Source organism: Solenopsis invicta, chromosome 16 (genome assembly GCF_016802725.1).
Source record: "Solenopsis invicta isolate M01_SB chromosome 16, UNIL_Sinv_3.0, whole genome shotgun sequence".
Lineage (NCBI taxonomy): Eukaryota > Metazoa > Arthropoda > Insecta > Hymenoptera > Formicidae > Solenopsis > Solenopsis invicta.
This window is the reverse complement of record NC_052679.1, coordinates 18909388-18927062: the sequence shown is the minus strand read 5'-3', so window position 1 is coordinate 18927062 and position 17675 is coordinate 18909388. Positions and strand designations below refer to the sequence as shown.

General features: G+C 36.4%; 1 protein-coding gene across 10 annotated transcripts in view; it reads left to right on the top strand.

Annotated features, from left to right (window-relative positions):
* The window catches only part of LOC105193137 (potassium/sodium hyperpolarization-activated cyclic nucleotide-gated channel 2), a 138343-nt gene that overhangs the window by 97210 nt on the left and 23458 nt on the right, over positions 1-17675 (top strand). For 5 of the 10 annotated variants that reach the window (XM_039458567.1, XM_039458564.1, XM_039458560.1 and 2 more), the window contains 4 exons: positions 8763-8926; positions 10176-10312; positions 10790-10933; positions 14460-14534. In XM_039458567.1, the coding sequence (XP_039314501.1) occupies positions 8763-8926; positions 10176-10312; positions 10790-10933; positions 14460-14534 (520 nt within the window). The remainder of the gene's footprint in view (positions 1-8762; positions 8927-10175; positions 10313-10789; positions 10934-14459; positions 14535-17675) is intronic. The other 5 variants (XM_026138241.2, XM_039458566.1, XM_039458565.1 and 2 more) reach the window with 1 other exon arrangement.

Here is a 17675-nt window from a genome sequence, read left to right as displayed (position 1 = left end):
CTATATATCGTATTACATATTGTAGTCGAAGTTCTTGTCGGCTTCGAAGGTACTTAGTCCACGTTATATATCGATTACTATAACCATTTGTGACCACTTTAATAAAACCGCAAAAATATATTCTTTCGTATATGGAATTTAATTAAAAAATTCAACGGAATATTCGTAAATTAAATTATGTTGACAGAGAGAAATAACTCTGTCACAATACGTAATATTAATTAATATAAAAAAAATAATTCACATCAATTCTAGATTTCGTATTCGAGAGATGTCTGTTGATTAATTTTCTGCATTGCGTAAAACCTTCCTCCACTTTGGCGCGGAATTTTGCAATTAGACCCTGTTTTTATGCGCAAATTTTATATGATAATTACGTAGCAATAATGTATATTCATCAAGCGTGTATTTAATAATTCTGAATTATTCATATTTAGATAAGATCAAATAAAAGGTAAAAATATTAAAATAACGGTTATTTACTAGTAAAAAATTTGGTTTTTTAACTAGTAAAGCAAAAACTTCGCGCTTTTAACAAGAGATCGTGCTTTTCGTAGAGTTCATAAATTCGTCTTTACTATGTTCATTATTATAGAGAGCGAGTCTGTGAAATATCTGTGACTTCCCCAAATTGTTGCTCGCATCTACAATTTTTACCTGTGATATACTTCCGTACTTCTAGCCGAAATCCTTCGCGTTATTTCAAGCGCAATGTCATACTCTAAATTACATTTTCCGCAACGAGACTAGAGCGCACGTATAAATGAGACGGATACGTATATATATGTAGAAAATGGTTGAAATTCTCGGTCCCAAATTCTCAGTTCCCGATGTAATCCTATTAGAGTGCTGCGCGGCCACAAAATTCGTCGTTCATACGTGACACGTAGTATACACACGCTAAGGCAAACCCCTAATCCTCAGCGTGGCAAATACGCGCGGTAAGGCGTTCTGGACGGCACACTTGCCGCGCGCAGAAATGAGTAATCCTCTCCAATATTCATGATGCTAAAACGCTTTCCACACGTTCTTAAAATATGCAAGGTTATAGGCAGAAATACTCAGTTGCAACTAAAAATGGTCACCTCAATAAACAAAATCTCTGAATTCAGAGCTTAAATTCTCTCAATTTTTCGTGCCGTAGAAACAAAACACCTTCTTATAATAGCCGCAAATAAATATAGATCGCGAATGGACAGTATTTCACACAATACACATACATACATGTATAATAACATGTTTCGACAAAAATTTAAAAAATTAAAATTAAAGATATTCAGAAATGTTAGTATATTTTACATATATGTGTGAAAGTGGTTCCGCAAGTGTCCGGAGAAACCAACAGTTACGTGAACGTAACAATATATTTACATATATTTACACTAAGGAGAAAATTACTAAATTTTAATAAATGTTTATTCGAATAGTACTAATAAAATATCTTTTAAAACAAACATATATTTACATTTACTGAATGCAAATATACATTTGCTGAATGTAAATATACATTTACTGAATTTAAATATACATTTGCTGAATGTAAACATATATTTATTTTAAAATATATTATAAAACTCACTAATTTAATTTAAATATCATTTTTCTCTAATAGAGTACATATTTATGTACCGTAAATAAATATTTCATTAGTACTATTCAAATAGATATTTATTAAAATTTAGAAATTTTTTCTCTCAGAGTATACAACTTATGTCATATTTTTAACGGTATCTCCTTTTCCATGTGAAATAAACGTCTCTAACATTTTGACCAGCTCTCTAAGAATTTTTTTTTTTTATTGAAACAATATCAACAGTATTAAACACTGAAGAATCACAGTAGCTTCAATAAAGCTTTCAATCCCTATTCAAAAGTGACGCGAGATGCGACTTTTAGCCGCGTCGGCTTGGAGCGCAAGATGGATCGCGAGCATTCGCGGCCAGAAATCATCCATCCTCCCGAGCGACGCGCGACGCTGCAATTCTCCGACGTGTCGCATTTTTTCATAAGAGAAGGATAAAGAGACTACGCTGGACGGGAAAGGTCAAGAAAGTCTCCCAGCGACTCAATGCGCGGTGGAAAAGTTTTGATGTACGGCGCTGTTATACTCCGAATCGTCTAAAGCAAATTAAGATTAATGCGATCAGCCTCTCTCGTAGGTAGGATAGCGGAAAGTATCCAGGAAGAGAAACTGGGACGATAACATATTCGCCTTTCGACCGAAGGGTTGAAGCGCGTGGGAGATCGTATTTCATCGATATCGCGCCAACACCGTTTCGCAGAGTTCCATAGAGATCGGAACGTGTAGGCGTAGTTCCGCACTTCCGCTCTCACGTTTCGCGTTTTTTTTTTTCTTTTTTTTGCACGACCGGTGAATTAATCACAACAGTTGAACACAAACGTCAGCAAAGCGACGTGGAGCTGTTAAATACTTCCGAGAAAGATGTGATAAAAGAGAATGAGGCACTTACGTCGTTTGCGAAAAAAAGATACTTTTGATAATTAAATCACGAGAAAGCTTCTTCATGGTAATACGAACGGCGTTCCGAGTATAACAATCATAATGCGACGAAGCAAAATTCAACTAGGCGTTGATGCAACTGGCCGCTGCGGACAAGGCCGCGTGCAACCCGAGAAAAAGTACCCTGAAAGGCGAGAACGTGGTAAATTGTCTCGAATTCAGAGAACCTCGCCGCCCACACCTTTTACGCTCGTTAAAGCGGATCCTCCGAAAAAGCGGCATAAATCTGATCCCGGGACATGGTTATAGCCAAGGCATAATCTCACACAGACGCTTCTAGGTCACTGTCTATCTAGCGTTACGTGTATGTGGAAAAAGTTTCGTTTGATACAAAAACCTTCAGGAAATTTGTTTGGTCGGACGGCATAATTTTTCACGCGTCGTTAATTCAATTTATCTCGCGATTATTTACCTTAATACGAAAAAAAACGCGATGTCACCTGCTCGTTATTGCGTTCCATTTTTTCTCAATTTACTTGAAATCCAATTGGTATAAGATTGCAATTTCTCTAAACATAATTAATATTTCAAAACGTTAGAAATAGTGTTCATTATAAATGCAAAATTCGCGTTATAATTAAATTAAAATTATATTAATGCTAAAATGCCCAAAGCAGAGGCTAATTACCTATCACATCTCCTGCTGCATTTCATCAAAGATAAAGCATTGTTTCCGGAAGGCGAAATTAAACCGAAATGATATTCCACACGAATGGGACACGGAACGAATATAAACGGACGCCCACTTGCGCCGAACCGAATGCATTTCGTCGACCCATGCCAGTTGGCCAATATCCACGAATTTGTACATGCGTCTTTTTTCTATTCCGCGAATCGACTGATCGCTTCATTTGATATATGACCCACATAGCGAGAGCATCGCAATTTTAATTACAGAGCGTACAATTTCCGAAATACATATTACAGCTACACTACTGCACATAACAGATATTAAACACGACGTTTATTGCCTTGCTTTAATTATATCGATTATGAGAACATTAAACACGCTTAAATTATCCGAAAACTTCGAAAATCGCTTCTCCATCTCATAAATATTGCTAATTACCTAAATACAGAATACAAACGAACCAAGGAACAATTCAGGAAATTCCAACGATACTCGATCCACGACAGTCTTACGACTGTTTGCTATTGACACTATATGGTTTTAACACGCGAACGAAACTCGATAAGTGAAATTTTTTCCAATGCACCTTGCCCTCAACACATCGCGATATTTTATCGACACATAAAGCGAGCAGCTATTATAATGCGAATTCCCAAGGCACAGCGTGTTTTTCGAGAAAACGTTTCCGCACGAGCATAACTCACGTGGAGAAACATGAGCGAATTGAAACAAACGACACGTAATGAAAAGAATTGTTCAACCTATAGGTAGCTGGGAGCGATCGACCCATCAATCTTCTTCCCATTTTCAATATTGCCAAATTAATTTCGTGCAATATATGGATCGGTCCTGTTTATCATGCCAGAAAAACGTTTCATTTCATTCGGTTTGAGTATTTCAGCTTTAGAACATTAGAATGTATTTTCTTTTTATTTTTTTCCCCTATGATTTATATTTTTCTTTTCCTCTCGTTTTCTTTAAGATTGTTTATATGACATCGTGATTCGATATAGTCATTATATTACTTTGAAAAAAAATATTTTTGATATAAGAAATAAGAAGAAAATGCTATTTTTCGGTCAAAAAACGGATCTTAGTACTTAATAATATTTCTATATTAATTATTAAACATATTTTTTAATCGCAAAAAATTGATATCTTTTTTATTTCCTGTGTTATCGATCTAATACTCAACTTACTATTGTATATTTTAATTTTTATATTTTTTATACAAAACATAAAATTCTTTCTCATAAATATTCAAATTTGATGAAATATTAGATCAATTAATATTTCTCTCTCTCTCTCTCTCTCTCTCTCCCTCTCTCTCACTCGCTCATTTGCTCACGTGCTCTTTTAGGAATATAAAAATTAATGTGAGTTATAAAAGCACATAAATTCTGCAGACGAACTTGTGCTGAAACAGACCTGTAAGATGTGACGTTAAACTCTTGAATGTTGTCGACGCACATTTATCTTAAGCATTATCTAATTAATTAATTAGAACTAATGTCATCTTGAGCCCGGTATTCCAGTGCGGTTTACCAGCATAAGCTCCAGTTTAAACGGAGTATACCTGCGCCTTATCGCCCGCATGTTCGCATAATCTAATTAAATTGCAGCGAAGAGAGGTACTCTGATGGCCGGCGTACGGATTATCCGTACACTTTCCTTGGTATGCGTCGCTTTATGACGAGAGGAATAAATTCGTGAATGAATCGCCGTAGGCGATTTGTATTCGTCGCAAATGAAACGTTTCCGGCATCGTTACGCATCGTTGCTGGTCGAAAAATGGCGTGTAACATCACAGTACCGTGTGCATGAAACTAAATAAAATTGCCGCGGTGAAGAATGCCGCCGAAGATACCGCGACATCGGCATGGAATGCTCGCGAGTATTGCTTCCTTCCGCAAGTATTTCAACGACATGTGCTCTGCGGCAGGATGCATTCGCGTGCAGCATCCAAGCTAGACACGCAAAAGATCGCACTACATGCGCGTTCCCTCACGAGCCGCGCGTTACAGAGAAAAAAAAAACAGCGGCAGAGTTAGAGACAAAGAGAAAAATAATATTTTATTTTAAAATAAAATTTTTTCGAATAAACAGTAATGTACGCGATTTTCCTATAAAAACACGTTGCGAGTCGTAACCACGCGATATTTAACATTGTGCTGAAAATAATGGCTGAAATGGAGCGAGATCAAAGATAAAGGTAAAAATATAAATAATGCAATTGGCAAAACAATTTACGAAGCAAAATTTGTCAGAATGCGAAGATAAATTTTGGTACAAATGTTCGGGGTTTTTATTGTAAAATTCTTTTGCAGAGATATGTGTACAAAGTTTGTTTATAAACGGCCAGAATAAATCACATTTTTTAATTGAGGCAAAGAGAAAGAGATGGAGAGCGTGGTGTATCAGCGGGATGCTCAGGTACATATCGTGACTTACGGGCGCATTTATTGCCCAGAACGCAGCAACGTTATTACTCCGAAAAGTGGGCCAATGTTGCCCGGATTAAAATCGAACTGATTAAAGTCGAGCTTTCAGAAATTGAGTTTCACGATCGGCCGACGGAAAGCTTTTGCACTTTAATACAAGGGCTGCTCTCCGCAAGCACATTATTTTCTTCATCATAAACGCTTGATGTATTATGTCGCCGTAAGGTGCGTATAAGTTTGCAAACTTAACAGGAAAACGAAAGCTTAGTTACTGCCCTACAGTTTTGTAGAGCAGTCCCTATATTACTACCTCTTGACCCCGACACGTTAGTCATACACAATGGCGTCGTAAGCCACAAAGGCTCATAAAGTAAATTCACCGTAAAAGGATAAATTGAGACGGTGATTAAAAAAAGGAGGATGCGCAAGCAAAGGCTCAGCTTTGAGAAAAATGTTTTCAGAAAAATTCAAAAGTTTCTAATTTATCCTTTTCATGAAAAATGATTAAACCGTACAGTTCATTAGCGGATAATGCTTGTAATTACTTACAAGATCTAATTTTAAACTAGAAGAAATTTCAGAAAAATATATGATAGATAACTTGAAAATTTTAAGCCTTATATAATTACTACGTCAACTACTGGCCAATGTTTTTTAGGAGAATTAATGGGAGTTGAGAAAATGCATTGTGCTCATCCTGTGTCTGTGTGTATACATAACGGCTTAATTATATTAAGATGGCAATTTGATGGAAAAAGGGAAGGAAGTAATTAAATTGTTCGGTTTGAAGAATAGCAATTTGTACCATAGTGCATTATCATGCTGAGATACATGTTGTTGCAGAAGTGATGGCCCGCAACATTATGCTCGTGCATCGTGTAAGATATTAATTGTCATATGTCTATACATCAGAGATTTCGTATTAAAACAAAGTTCTCGGTTATCGTGATAATGTAGACCTCTTAAACTAAATTATTGGATTTATAAAGTTTATAGATATGAACATCAAGTAATGTTGAATGACATTTTTCATTATATAAAATTTAATAAAATATGACTGTTTGACAAGCGATAATTGTCTGATATTAAAGACCCTAAATATATTTTATAAATATGTAATATATTTCGATTATTTAAATTGTAATAATAATTTCTGCAAATACAATTATATTCTTGTGTATTTAAATTTCACATTTAAATGTTGTGTATTTATGATAAATATTTCTTAATATAAATTTTGCATTTCTAAATAAATAACGGATTAAATACAGGTCAAAGAAACTAATATCATTATATTAAATTAAAGAGATTATTCAGCATAATAATTAGTTAATAAAGGAATATACGCAGGCATAAATATCAAAAAGTAATTAGACTCATACTCATCCATATGCATGATTTCACCGTCGTCATATTGTGCAACTTTGTATTATCCATCGTACCCGTCAGACCGCAGAAAAGTTGAAATGTTTTACATCGAAATGGACTACCGGTGCATAACTTTGACGCGTCGCATATCTGATTGAAAATTCTAAAGTTGAGAAATTAGCGTTACGAGTTTGTTCATTAACCGTCACAATTTGCGGCACAGTTGGCAAAGTTACCAATCGAAAATGTCCGCCTCGTACGCCCATTGATTCTTACACTTATCATACGTGAGACACTAAGGCACCACTGCGTTACGGTGGAAAATGATCTCATTTCGTTCCAATTCAGTTTCAATCTCTGCTTGGAAACGTAATTAATTATAGATTAGTATTCGTAATTGATTCAATCTGATTTGCATTTCCACAACCGTAATTCGGTGAATTATTGTTTCAAGAATTAAATCATTATTTAGTATTCACAGGTTTTCAATTCTTATTAATTCACATTTGTGCCGCATTAATCACGATTGTCGATTTTTGTTAAATCCACCAAAGTTAAACGACAAAATAATTTTCGGGACATCGACATCTTTTCACAGTTGATTCCTTCTCTTTAAAAGCACAAAGCGTGAAAAAGTTTATTCTGCATTTCCACCTAATCTTCCCGAGAGAAATCGCCTCGTTTCTTCCATCGCACTATAAATCTCCCGCAACCTCCCCCACGAAATGGTGAAAAATTACCCTCATTCTTATTCACAAGCGCCACTTTGCAGACTAATGATTCCGTAACTGGTTAGGCGGATCAAAAATGTGAAATAAACTTGTGTACCGGTGGGCGTAATAAAATGTAAATTCGTACGACTGTTTGCAATCAGTATTCGAAACGTGTTATCCATTTCTCTTCCTTACCAAGTTAGTACCATCTTCTATAGTTCAAAGTTTCATAATACTAATACAATACATATATTTATTTTGAGCTGAGAATAATACATACACAAATATACTTTCATTAATTAAATGATTTAATTAATTAATTTGATTATATAAAAATTTACAAGCTTTACAAGGAATATATTAGAAAAACAATAAATATTTTACTTTAAAATTATAAAAAAAATATTTTATGTACAGAATAATCATTAAGTACTCTCTGAAAGATTTTTTAGGGATGATTCTCTAATTTAAGATTTCATATGACCATGTCCGAAACAACTTAGTTTTAAAGATATTATTTTTATGTTCTTCAAACATACACAAAAATTCGTGAAAATAATACGAATAATTTTAGAAATTTTTAGAAAAAACGAAATTTTCCATGAACTTTGACACCGTGTATTTTAGAATCTAAACTGTTTCGAATATATATAATCATATAGTTTTCATCAAAGTTAAATTAATGTGTTAGATCATCCCGTAAAATATTTCAAACTACTTAACAATCACTCAGTATATAAAGATTACTTTTATTGCAAAAAACAAAATTAAGTTTAAAAAAGATTTTACGATATCTGGCTTTGGAGATTTACAGTTTAGGCGAGAGTTGGATCAGATTTTGAAAGTTATTTTAACCGAGATTGCAACCAAATCCCCAAAATCCCCATTGGCTCACGGTACCTTGAAATTGAGAATATAAAACGACTATCACGTATGAGTTAAAATGAACGAAGTTAAGTGAGAAGATATATATCCTAAATCGCATTAAAACTGAATTTCTATAAGCCAAGTTTTACTTTTAAGCTGTAGTATCCACTATATGCATTCAGATTTAACAGGTTTTAATGTATCAATTTTTTTTATTTCAGATTCTATTGGGACGTCTGCATGCTCTTCCTACTGGTAGCTAATCTGATAATTCTGCCAGTCGCCATTAGTTTTTTCAATGACGACCTAAGCACTAGATGGATAGCCTTCAACTGCCTTTCCGACACGATATTCCTTGTAGACATCGTCGTCAACTTCAGGACGGGTGAGTGTCATTCGGTCAACTCGTTATTAAATATCCCCTCATTTTATAATAAATTCTCATCGTTTAATTGATATCCCTGATAAAAGGCTTTAAATTCGCAAACGTGTGCCGTTGAGAAATTCTAGTTCTAATCTCTCATACCAATAGGATTTGTATGCAAGAACAGCTGCGTTGTCGCAACAACGGCTCCGTATCTCTAACGATATTAGTAACGTCTTTTGAAACTTTCATGTAATACCATTAAGCATTGCTTGTATTATACTGTCTTCGCGAACGTGCAAAATTCCACTAGACATTGTGTTTCGCGTCATTCCTTCACAATAATCGGCGTAAATTCGTATATACTGCCGACAGTAAAAACGTTTACACACGTTAGAATACTTTGCTCCTTTTTACATTACCTATACATTATACGTGTAATACTTCATAAGACTAAATATTGAAAAATATTTAAATACTTATAACTTGGGAAAAAAAGAAATACTTAAAGAAATATATCAATCATTTTCTTATCAAATTCTTCTTTCTAACATTATTCGACTTGTATCACTGCGCTTAAATTTTTTATATCCAAGATTTCAAGGGGTTACTATTTTGATTTTTTTTTTTCTTTCACGCAACTCGTCCTTGCTTCAATCCCAAATATATCAGCAAAAAAACAAACGCAATGCGAGATGGCTCATCTACTTGCGCTCTTGCCGACAATGCACAATGCATAGTATTATTACGCAAAAGAGAACACTCCTAACTCCTTGACATTTCGTTATTACTCGGGGATTAATTCGAAACGTGTTTGAGGCGGTTCCGTAAACGCGCAATTGGGTCACGAGCCGCGGCCGATGAAAATCATTTATATTATAGCGTATATTGCTTTGTGTCGATTCACGTTGATTAAAACTTTCTGAGGTGTATTGTCTCATGTACCATTCGAATGTTAGCATGGAAACATTAATATTCTTAATAATTACGCCTCTCCTTTTATTCTTGCCGCCATAACGGATTCAGTAATTGGTTTTTTCTCGTCTCCACTTTCAATTGTTAAATTATGCATTTTATATATATATATATATATGTACACATAATGGGTGCATCAGATGCACGGGAACGGCGATGTGACAAACTGTCGAATCGATGGCAAGTCGCCAGAGCGTGAGGTAACGGTATTAGCGTTTTTCCGGCGGCTTGAGCTTCGCAAGCTTTGGAAAACCATTGACGTGAAAAGCACCGTAGTGAAATTCTTTCGTTGCAGGTATAATGCAGCAGGATAATGCCGAACAGGTGATACTGGATCCGAAGTTAATCGCGAAACACTACCTCAGGACTTGGTTCTTTCTCGACCTCATCTCCTCCATACCACTAGACTACATTTTCCTCATATTTAATCAAGTAAGTATATCCTGCATCGTAAAGTAGCAGTAACCTTACACGTGTCCCTTGTTAAGTTAAAAGTTATCATCTCGTTATGTGAAAAATCATTAAAACAACTTTCTAGTTTCTTACGCCAATTAACGAATAAATGGATTTTCTTGTGCTATTTTCACGATATATAATTATTGTAAAAAAAAAACTTTTATCTTTTCTTTGTGTCATTTCTTTGAAGTACGCTGGTTAAAAAATATTTAAAAGAGATAAAACAATTAATGAAATTCTCGAAATGTAAAAATACAATAATAGGCACTACAAGAAATTATATATACAAGTCTAGGCAATGTAAAATACGACATAGTGTTATGTACATATATTACATAATGATTAATGAACCATGAAACGATTTTCCGAACAAATAATTCTGGATATTTGCACACTCGTTTACTGATCGACAGGGAGTAAATCAAATATTACAATAAAATAGAAATTTAAAAGTTTCAGGACTTCAGCGAGTCCTTCCAGATCCTGCATGCTGGACGTGCTCTAAGGATTCTCAGGCTTGCAAAACTGTTGTCACTCGTTAGGTTACTACGTTTATCAAGACTGGTGCGGTATGTCTCGCAATGGGAAGAGGTCTATGTGAGTGTTCCGCTATTTACTATACAGCACTGTTCTCATTTTGTAATCATACGATACGTGTAGTTCGTGTATAATTGACATATCTAAAAACAAAAAAAAAAGAGAAAAGGAGAAGAGCGTTTGGTGACCTTTAACGGATTCAGGAAGCTGACAAACGATCTTCCTCCTGCGAAATTACTGCTTTTCCTGTAGACAATGAGGCTTAACGAGAATTAATTAAATGTCGATTGTCAGTTTTTTGAATCTGTCAATTGCAGAAATCACCTTCCGCTTTTTTTTTACGCGGGACATTAAATAATTATGTCTATGCCTGATACATGGTCGCTATAGAGAATCGAAGGAGGTAAAGGGAACAAGTCAGCCCACTTTAGTATCTTTTCGTACTCCGTGGATATTTCGTATTTAATCGCAGGTAACTCACCGAGTTACTAGCGAAGTTCTCATGTCAGTGGTGGATTTTGTTCGACAGGCAATCTTTTTTAATCAAGTTTTCTCGAATTTACACTCATTAACAGAGAATTTCATTCTCGCTACCTGCCAAGGAGTCTTTGTCATAAGAATTTCATCAGCAAAGTTCAGCCGATCGAATATGTATGTACAATCTTTTCTAGGTGTATGCTGAGCGAAAGTAGGATACGCTTCTTGACAAAATTACTTTTTCATCGTTGTTGCAAAAGTCTCAGTCCACCACTGCGGAGAATCTTTTCCGAACTGAGCTCTCAGATGATTAGATTATGTTTCGCTTTCCGTTGCTGAACATCTAATTAAGTGTCCCCCACGGCTCTACTCAATATATCCCGTGACTAACCCGAAACTTCCACTCTCACTACAAAAGAAAGTCTCCAATCTCCCTGTCTGTCTTTCTCTCTCGCGATAATAATCGTAAATTAAAATCAGCTGTTCTCCCTTGCTCGATCATCTCATCGCACCGAGAGGGGCATAAACAGATAATAGTTATAACAATAAGCAATACCTATAACAAACAATTCGCGGACACAAGCGGAGAGATAGCGTGACGAAAAAGCAAATAGAGGAAAAGGGATACACGCGTGCACGCGATGATTGCGTGTCCCGCAGTATCATCGCTAATACACCGTGAAACTCGATACAAAGAGAATCCCGTGACACAATACAACGTTTTATTATATTTTTCATTGTCGTTTCGATGCACCGATAATTGTTGTTGTTCGCTATTCGTATCTTACTCGTTACTTTTTTTTGCTCTCGTTTTAACGCACATGTCGATTCTGTGCACGTGATGTAATGGTACGACGATTCGTCGACGGGTAAGTAACTGCTCTTCCAAGCAAGTGTACATACCACTCGATAATCGAAGCGACGCGCGAACGTATTGCCCGCCCTTTTGTTCGATCGGAGAGTCATTTCGAAAGATAAAAGAAAGAACAGAATGATTAGAAAAAAGTAAAAACAAAAAAGAAAGAAAAACGAAGATTGAACTTGTTTTTATAAATGTTTCCCACAAATTAGCGTCTCTATTTCACTTTACTCCGGGTGTATCTCGCTATTTCCTCACGTAAATGTGGATTTAACAATTCAAACAAAATACATGGCCGTTGCATTTACAGGAATGGAAAAAGATTGTGAAACATTTACATTATTATATTAATAAGAAAATAAGTCGGGTAACGAGATAATGTCTATAACTTCGTGTATATGATGCGTACGTATCTCGCCAGGTCCATTATACGGCGAATGAACTGCAAGTGCATTAATTGTTTGCGTGGGTTAATTGGGTTGAGAAATTAATGCTACCTTTCGGTGCTTCCGCACGTCGGCAATTGTGTTTACGTGGAATAACGTTCTGTGTTACGTTACTTGTGCTCGCGCTGTTAGCGTAAAATCGTGGCGCAGCGAAGAGACCAACGAATCAATCAGGCTTTTCGTCCAATCAAGAGAGCAGTCTGTCATTCGCTGAAAATCTTGTTACGCTTGCCTTGAAACGTTACTATTGCCTCCCTCTGCTTTTTCCTCTCTGTTCTGTTCTGTTGTACAAAACTAGACATACGCTGAGAAAAAAAAAAGAAAGGAGTAACGTATGCTCGAGGGAAAGCTGCGTTCTAAGTGCAATAGATACGTCATACAATTCGTCGCGCGGGTATCGATATTGTTTGGTCAAATTAACTAACGTTCGTCAAATAGAAGCAATAGAAATATCGCGAGACGAATGCGGTCGAATACGATGATAGCGGGAATCGCCATCCCGTATTCCCTCTCTTCGTCGAATTCACGATAAATCGTTTTCGTTAAATTGGGGATAAAATGTTTTCTCAATTAACGCAAAATCAAATCAATTCTAGTACCGCCTTTGAGACCGAGCTTCGGTGAAAACGTCCACGGGCTTCGAAAGTGTGCCAACGACAAAACGAGAGTAGTAATTTCGTGGCGCCACTATTCACATAGACGTTAATAGAAGGTTAATTGAAAATATAGATCCATTTAAGATGAAACTTGACCAAATATTTTGCATTCATCTTCTTCTCTTCGTCGTTATTGTTATCGTTGTCACACTCTTATTTTCGAAGTGCGAAGAATAAACTTTCAACGTGGTGCTACAACACATACCGTGTCAAGAAAATACAAGCGCGCTTAGTAGTTTAATTTATAAATCATTTCGCATGATTATCGAAGTTGAGATTGGCATCTCTTCAATTCGAATGGGCAGACCATAAAATTTACGACTACTATAACATTTGTAATGAAAATGTTTTAATTTAAACTAATGGCTAATTATTGGCTAATTCGTCGTTCTTTTATGTACTTTGCCGTAGAGAAGTACAGACTTGATATAAAAAGACTGTAAGTGCAAAATTTGCAAAAAATTATTTTTTTTACGCATGATCTCATTTAAAAAATACGTAAAAAAAACGGCGCTTACAATTTTTTATCTCAAGTTCTTACATATAGGTATTATCAGACACAATCGACATTGATATACAACAAAACGGGCGGTTTTCTTTCATAACACACGTACATAATACACGTACACGCAATTATTACGTTTATCCCTCCATTGTTTGATAATTTCAATGCGAGCGTAGAATCGATAATTTACTCATTAATCTATAGCAGCGAAAAATCTCTATACCGAGTGGATATGAACACGTACAAAATTCTGAAAACGAAAACACGACAGGTGCGCGTGATTATCGCGTTGCTCTACATGTAACATGAGGATTCTATTCATCGTCTCATCAAAAAATATTCTCGCCCTATCACACTCACCTACTTACTTTCTCAAGTAATCAAGTGTCGTGAGACAATATAACGATCCTCCTATATTTCTCGAATATCATACGATTCTCCACACCGTCACTATCTATACAACCTTGCCTACACATCCACACACCCACCTATTAACACACAAACACACCCATACACAACACACACACAGGAATCGCATCTCAATCCTTCGACATACACACACGAGTAGAAAACGAAAGAAAACAATATATAAAAATCGACTACTAGGCGTACTGCGAGAACACGTTTCCGAATGGGTTTGCAGATCCCCCTTTATCAACAGCCGGAGAGGCACTACGAGCGTCGGGCGACACCGCCCCAACCAGACCGAACCAGCAAGGTGTGCCTGCCTAGTTACCCTGAAACCAAGGCCAATTGCCCTTACTTGATTCAAGCGTTCGTTAACACAAAACTCAATGTGTTTCTACGTATAAATATATCTATATACGCTAGATCATTATTACTCACTACTGTCGTTTCTTTCGTTATTACTCATTGATTACGATTGATTATTCTGATTACCGTTGCCGTTTTCGTTTGTGGTCATCTGTCTCTCGTTTTTTTCGTTTGAGTTTCATAGAGAACGTGCATAGTCTTGCCGTGTAATTTACAGTTCTCCGGTACGAGAAGTTATTTTTCTTTTACACACATATAACACACCCGACATACTTAGACCCAGTTTGTGAATTGTAGCAGAGCCGATCAAGAGCTTTAATACTGTCGGGGAGTTTCATGTTCCGTAGACCGAGTCAATCGTGCACCAAGAAAAGACTATGCTTACCGTTTGATCAAATGTTAAAAGTCTATTGTAGACTCTTACGGAGTAATTAAACTCCTTCCTTAAAGTCGCGCAACTTGCTTGAAATCTGAACACTACAAACTCGAACTGGCAAAGCGGAAGAGAGTCTTATACATATTAATTAACCTCTCGAAAGGTAACCGAATTATTAAAACAGTTATTCCAAGTGAAATTAATCAAAAAGTTGTAGTATAACTCTATATTTCATCCAAAACTAAGCGTAGCTGTAATTTTCACAAAAGTCAAATAGCTCTCACTTGTGTAGAACATTTCAACAAGCTCTTGATCAGTCTTGCCCTTAGTCCCGTAGTCCTGGCGATGCGACGTGTGACATGGATCACAGATTAGAAGATGCGATATTAGCTGAGAAGAAATCAGTATGTATTGATCGATGGAGAATGACGATGCTTGCCGTGTTTATACCTTAGTGACGATGTTTTTCTATATAACTACATTGTTGAAATCCATGTTTCACCGGCTAGCTGATTCCTCGCCAAAGTTCTTGAGAACGGTTTTTTGGTATGAGATGCTACCTTGTTTTTGTCGGGTTTTGTTGGAAAGTTCCGTTCTGCTAGGTACTAACATGAGTTTGGTTGCGAATAGTCATTGTAAATTGGTCGTGTCGAATATTCGATCGCGCGATCGCAGGAACGGCTGACGTTCGTGTCGATCGCCGTTGAAACGTTTCGCCTCGAATTTCTCGACTCTCGATTATCGCCAGCCCCATAAGTCGCATAACTTTATTGGCCTGATACGACATAGGTGCGCATGTACATTACCGTATGAGTCAATAGCGATTATCGACGTTCTTTCAGTGACGGTCTGCATAATCTAGATACGTGTGCATGTAATTGTATACTGATAGTATATATACATATATATATATATATACATTTTTTAACGGATGCACCATTTTTTGACAATGGTAGCGCATGTGGTTACAGTGATGATGAAGAGTCGAGAATTCGTTTATCGTGGATCTTGTCGCTGCAACGCGAATTGGCGCGTGATTATGAAACAAGAAATATGTGTCTAAAAAAAAAAGATCAATTCTTGTATTGATTCTCGACAATATAATACGACGAGTGTAAGCCTGATGGAGAATTTCTCTGCGAGGTATTCGACACGAACCGCTCTACAGACGAGAAAGTTGGTCTAACCGTAGGTCTGCCTGTGAGTGTTAGGTGTTAATTAACCCTATCTGTCCAAAATTCTTGGCAATGTGCCCGTGTTCAGTGTGTGTTCCCAGTTTTATTTATTCCTCGACACTATTCGCTCCTCTCCTCGTTCCTTCCTCCGTGAACTACTACTACTACCAGCGAGAACAACCCAGTCCCCCACCGATTATTTCGTTCCTCCCATTCGCGTTCCGTTCTGATTGCCTGTTGTTTCGTGTTGTTTAGATATGCCTGATTTAACGAGGAGGAAGCGATTCCGATTTCGTTTCTTTTTGTTTCATTTTGACATTTTACTTCCGCCAGGACGGAGAGTACAATTACGCAGACGCCGTCGGTACTTTCCTCTGCCCACGTATGTATCCGTATTATCATCATATTTTTGTTCGTTTGTTCTCTCTTTTTCTCTTTCTCTCTCTCTCTCTCTTTTTCTCAGGAGCACGTTTATATTATAATATTACCGATGATATTTTCCAGCGTGACATTCTGTTTCCGCCGTAGACCCGATCGTTCATAGATATATCCGGCCCTAGCCCCTGACGACAGAAGCGAGAGAAATACGCGACACAGCGTCTTTTAACCATCTCGCCACCCGATATACATGTAGCGGATATGACGTTTCCTCTCTTTCGCGTGCGTCTTTCGCATCTCCGCTCTTGTCTCGAGAATTGCTGCTCCTCAGCGCGATCGCACGGCGAATCGCCAATGACGTAGTTTCGTTTCAGCTCGATTGTGCAACAAGAGGAAAATTTTCCACGAGAGAGATGCTTCTTACGTGTTGATGCCTAGAAAGCAAAACTAACATTTTCTGGAATACACATATACATGTACGTCATAATGTACTGTCATTCATGTGTGCATTTTCGTTTTTCGCGAAGAGAGACAGGAAATAAGGAGAGAACAGTCGATTAATCGCAGACTAGATCTAAAACAGACGATTCTCGTTGTCTATTTCTCCTTTTTCATTGCATAGTATTTTCCTAAACGTCGAATGATTTATCATGCAATTGAATTTGACAAATTTAAATGAACGACGAATGTCAACCAAAAAGATTAAAGCTATATGATTGCATATTAAGACTTGTCGTCTATCTTAAAATATTAAGAGATCTAAAGAGAAAGGGTGAAAGAGACTTACGTTAAAGCTAATTTAATTTTTAAAGTTTTCAATGTTTTATTTTTCTTATTTATAATAATTAAAAACTGTCAGCAATATAGTACAAAAAATAAATAGATAATGCATATAAAAACACAAAACAAATAAAGTATAAGTTTATCGTAATCGAAAATTTTCCTTTTTACTTATTTAACGTTAACTTTTCATTTAACTTTTTTAAACACTAACTCGTGATTTGCGTTGCATTAATTCTTTTTTTCCTTCAAACGATAACATTCTGTACGGAAAAAAGTGGCTTATCTATTATGTCAGCAAATATTTTAGAGAGACAAACAATTCCTTCCCATATTCGTGCGTACATCTTCGATCTTACAATGAATCAACAACGCG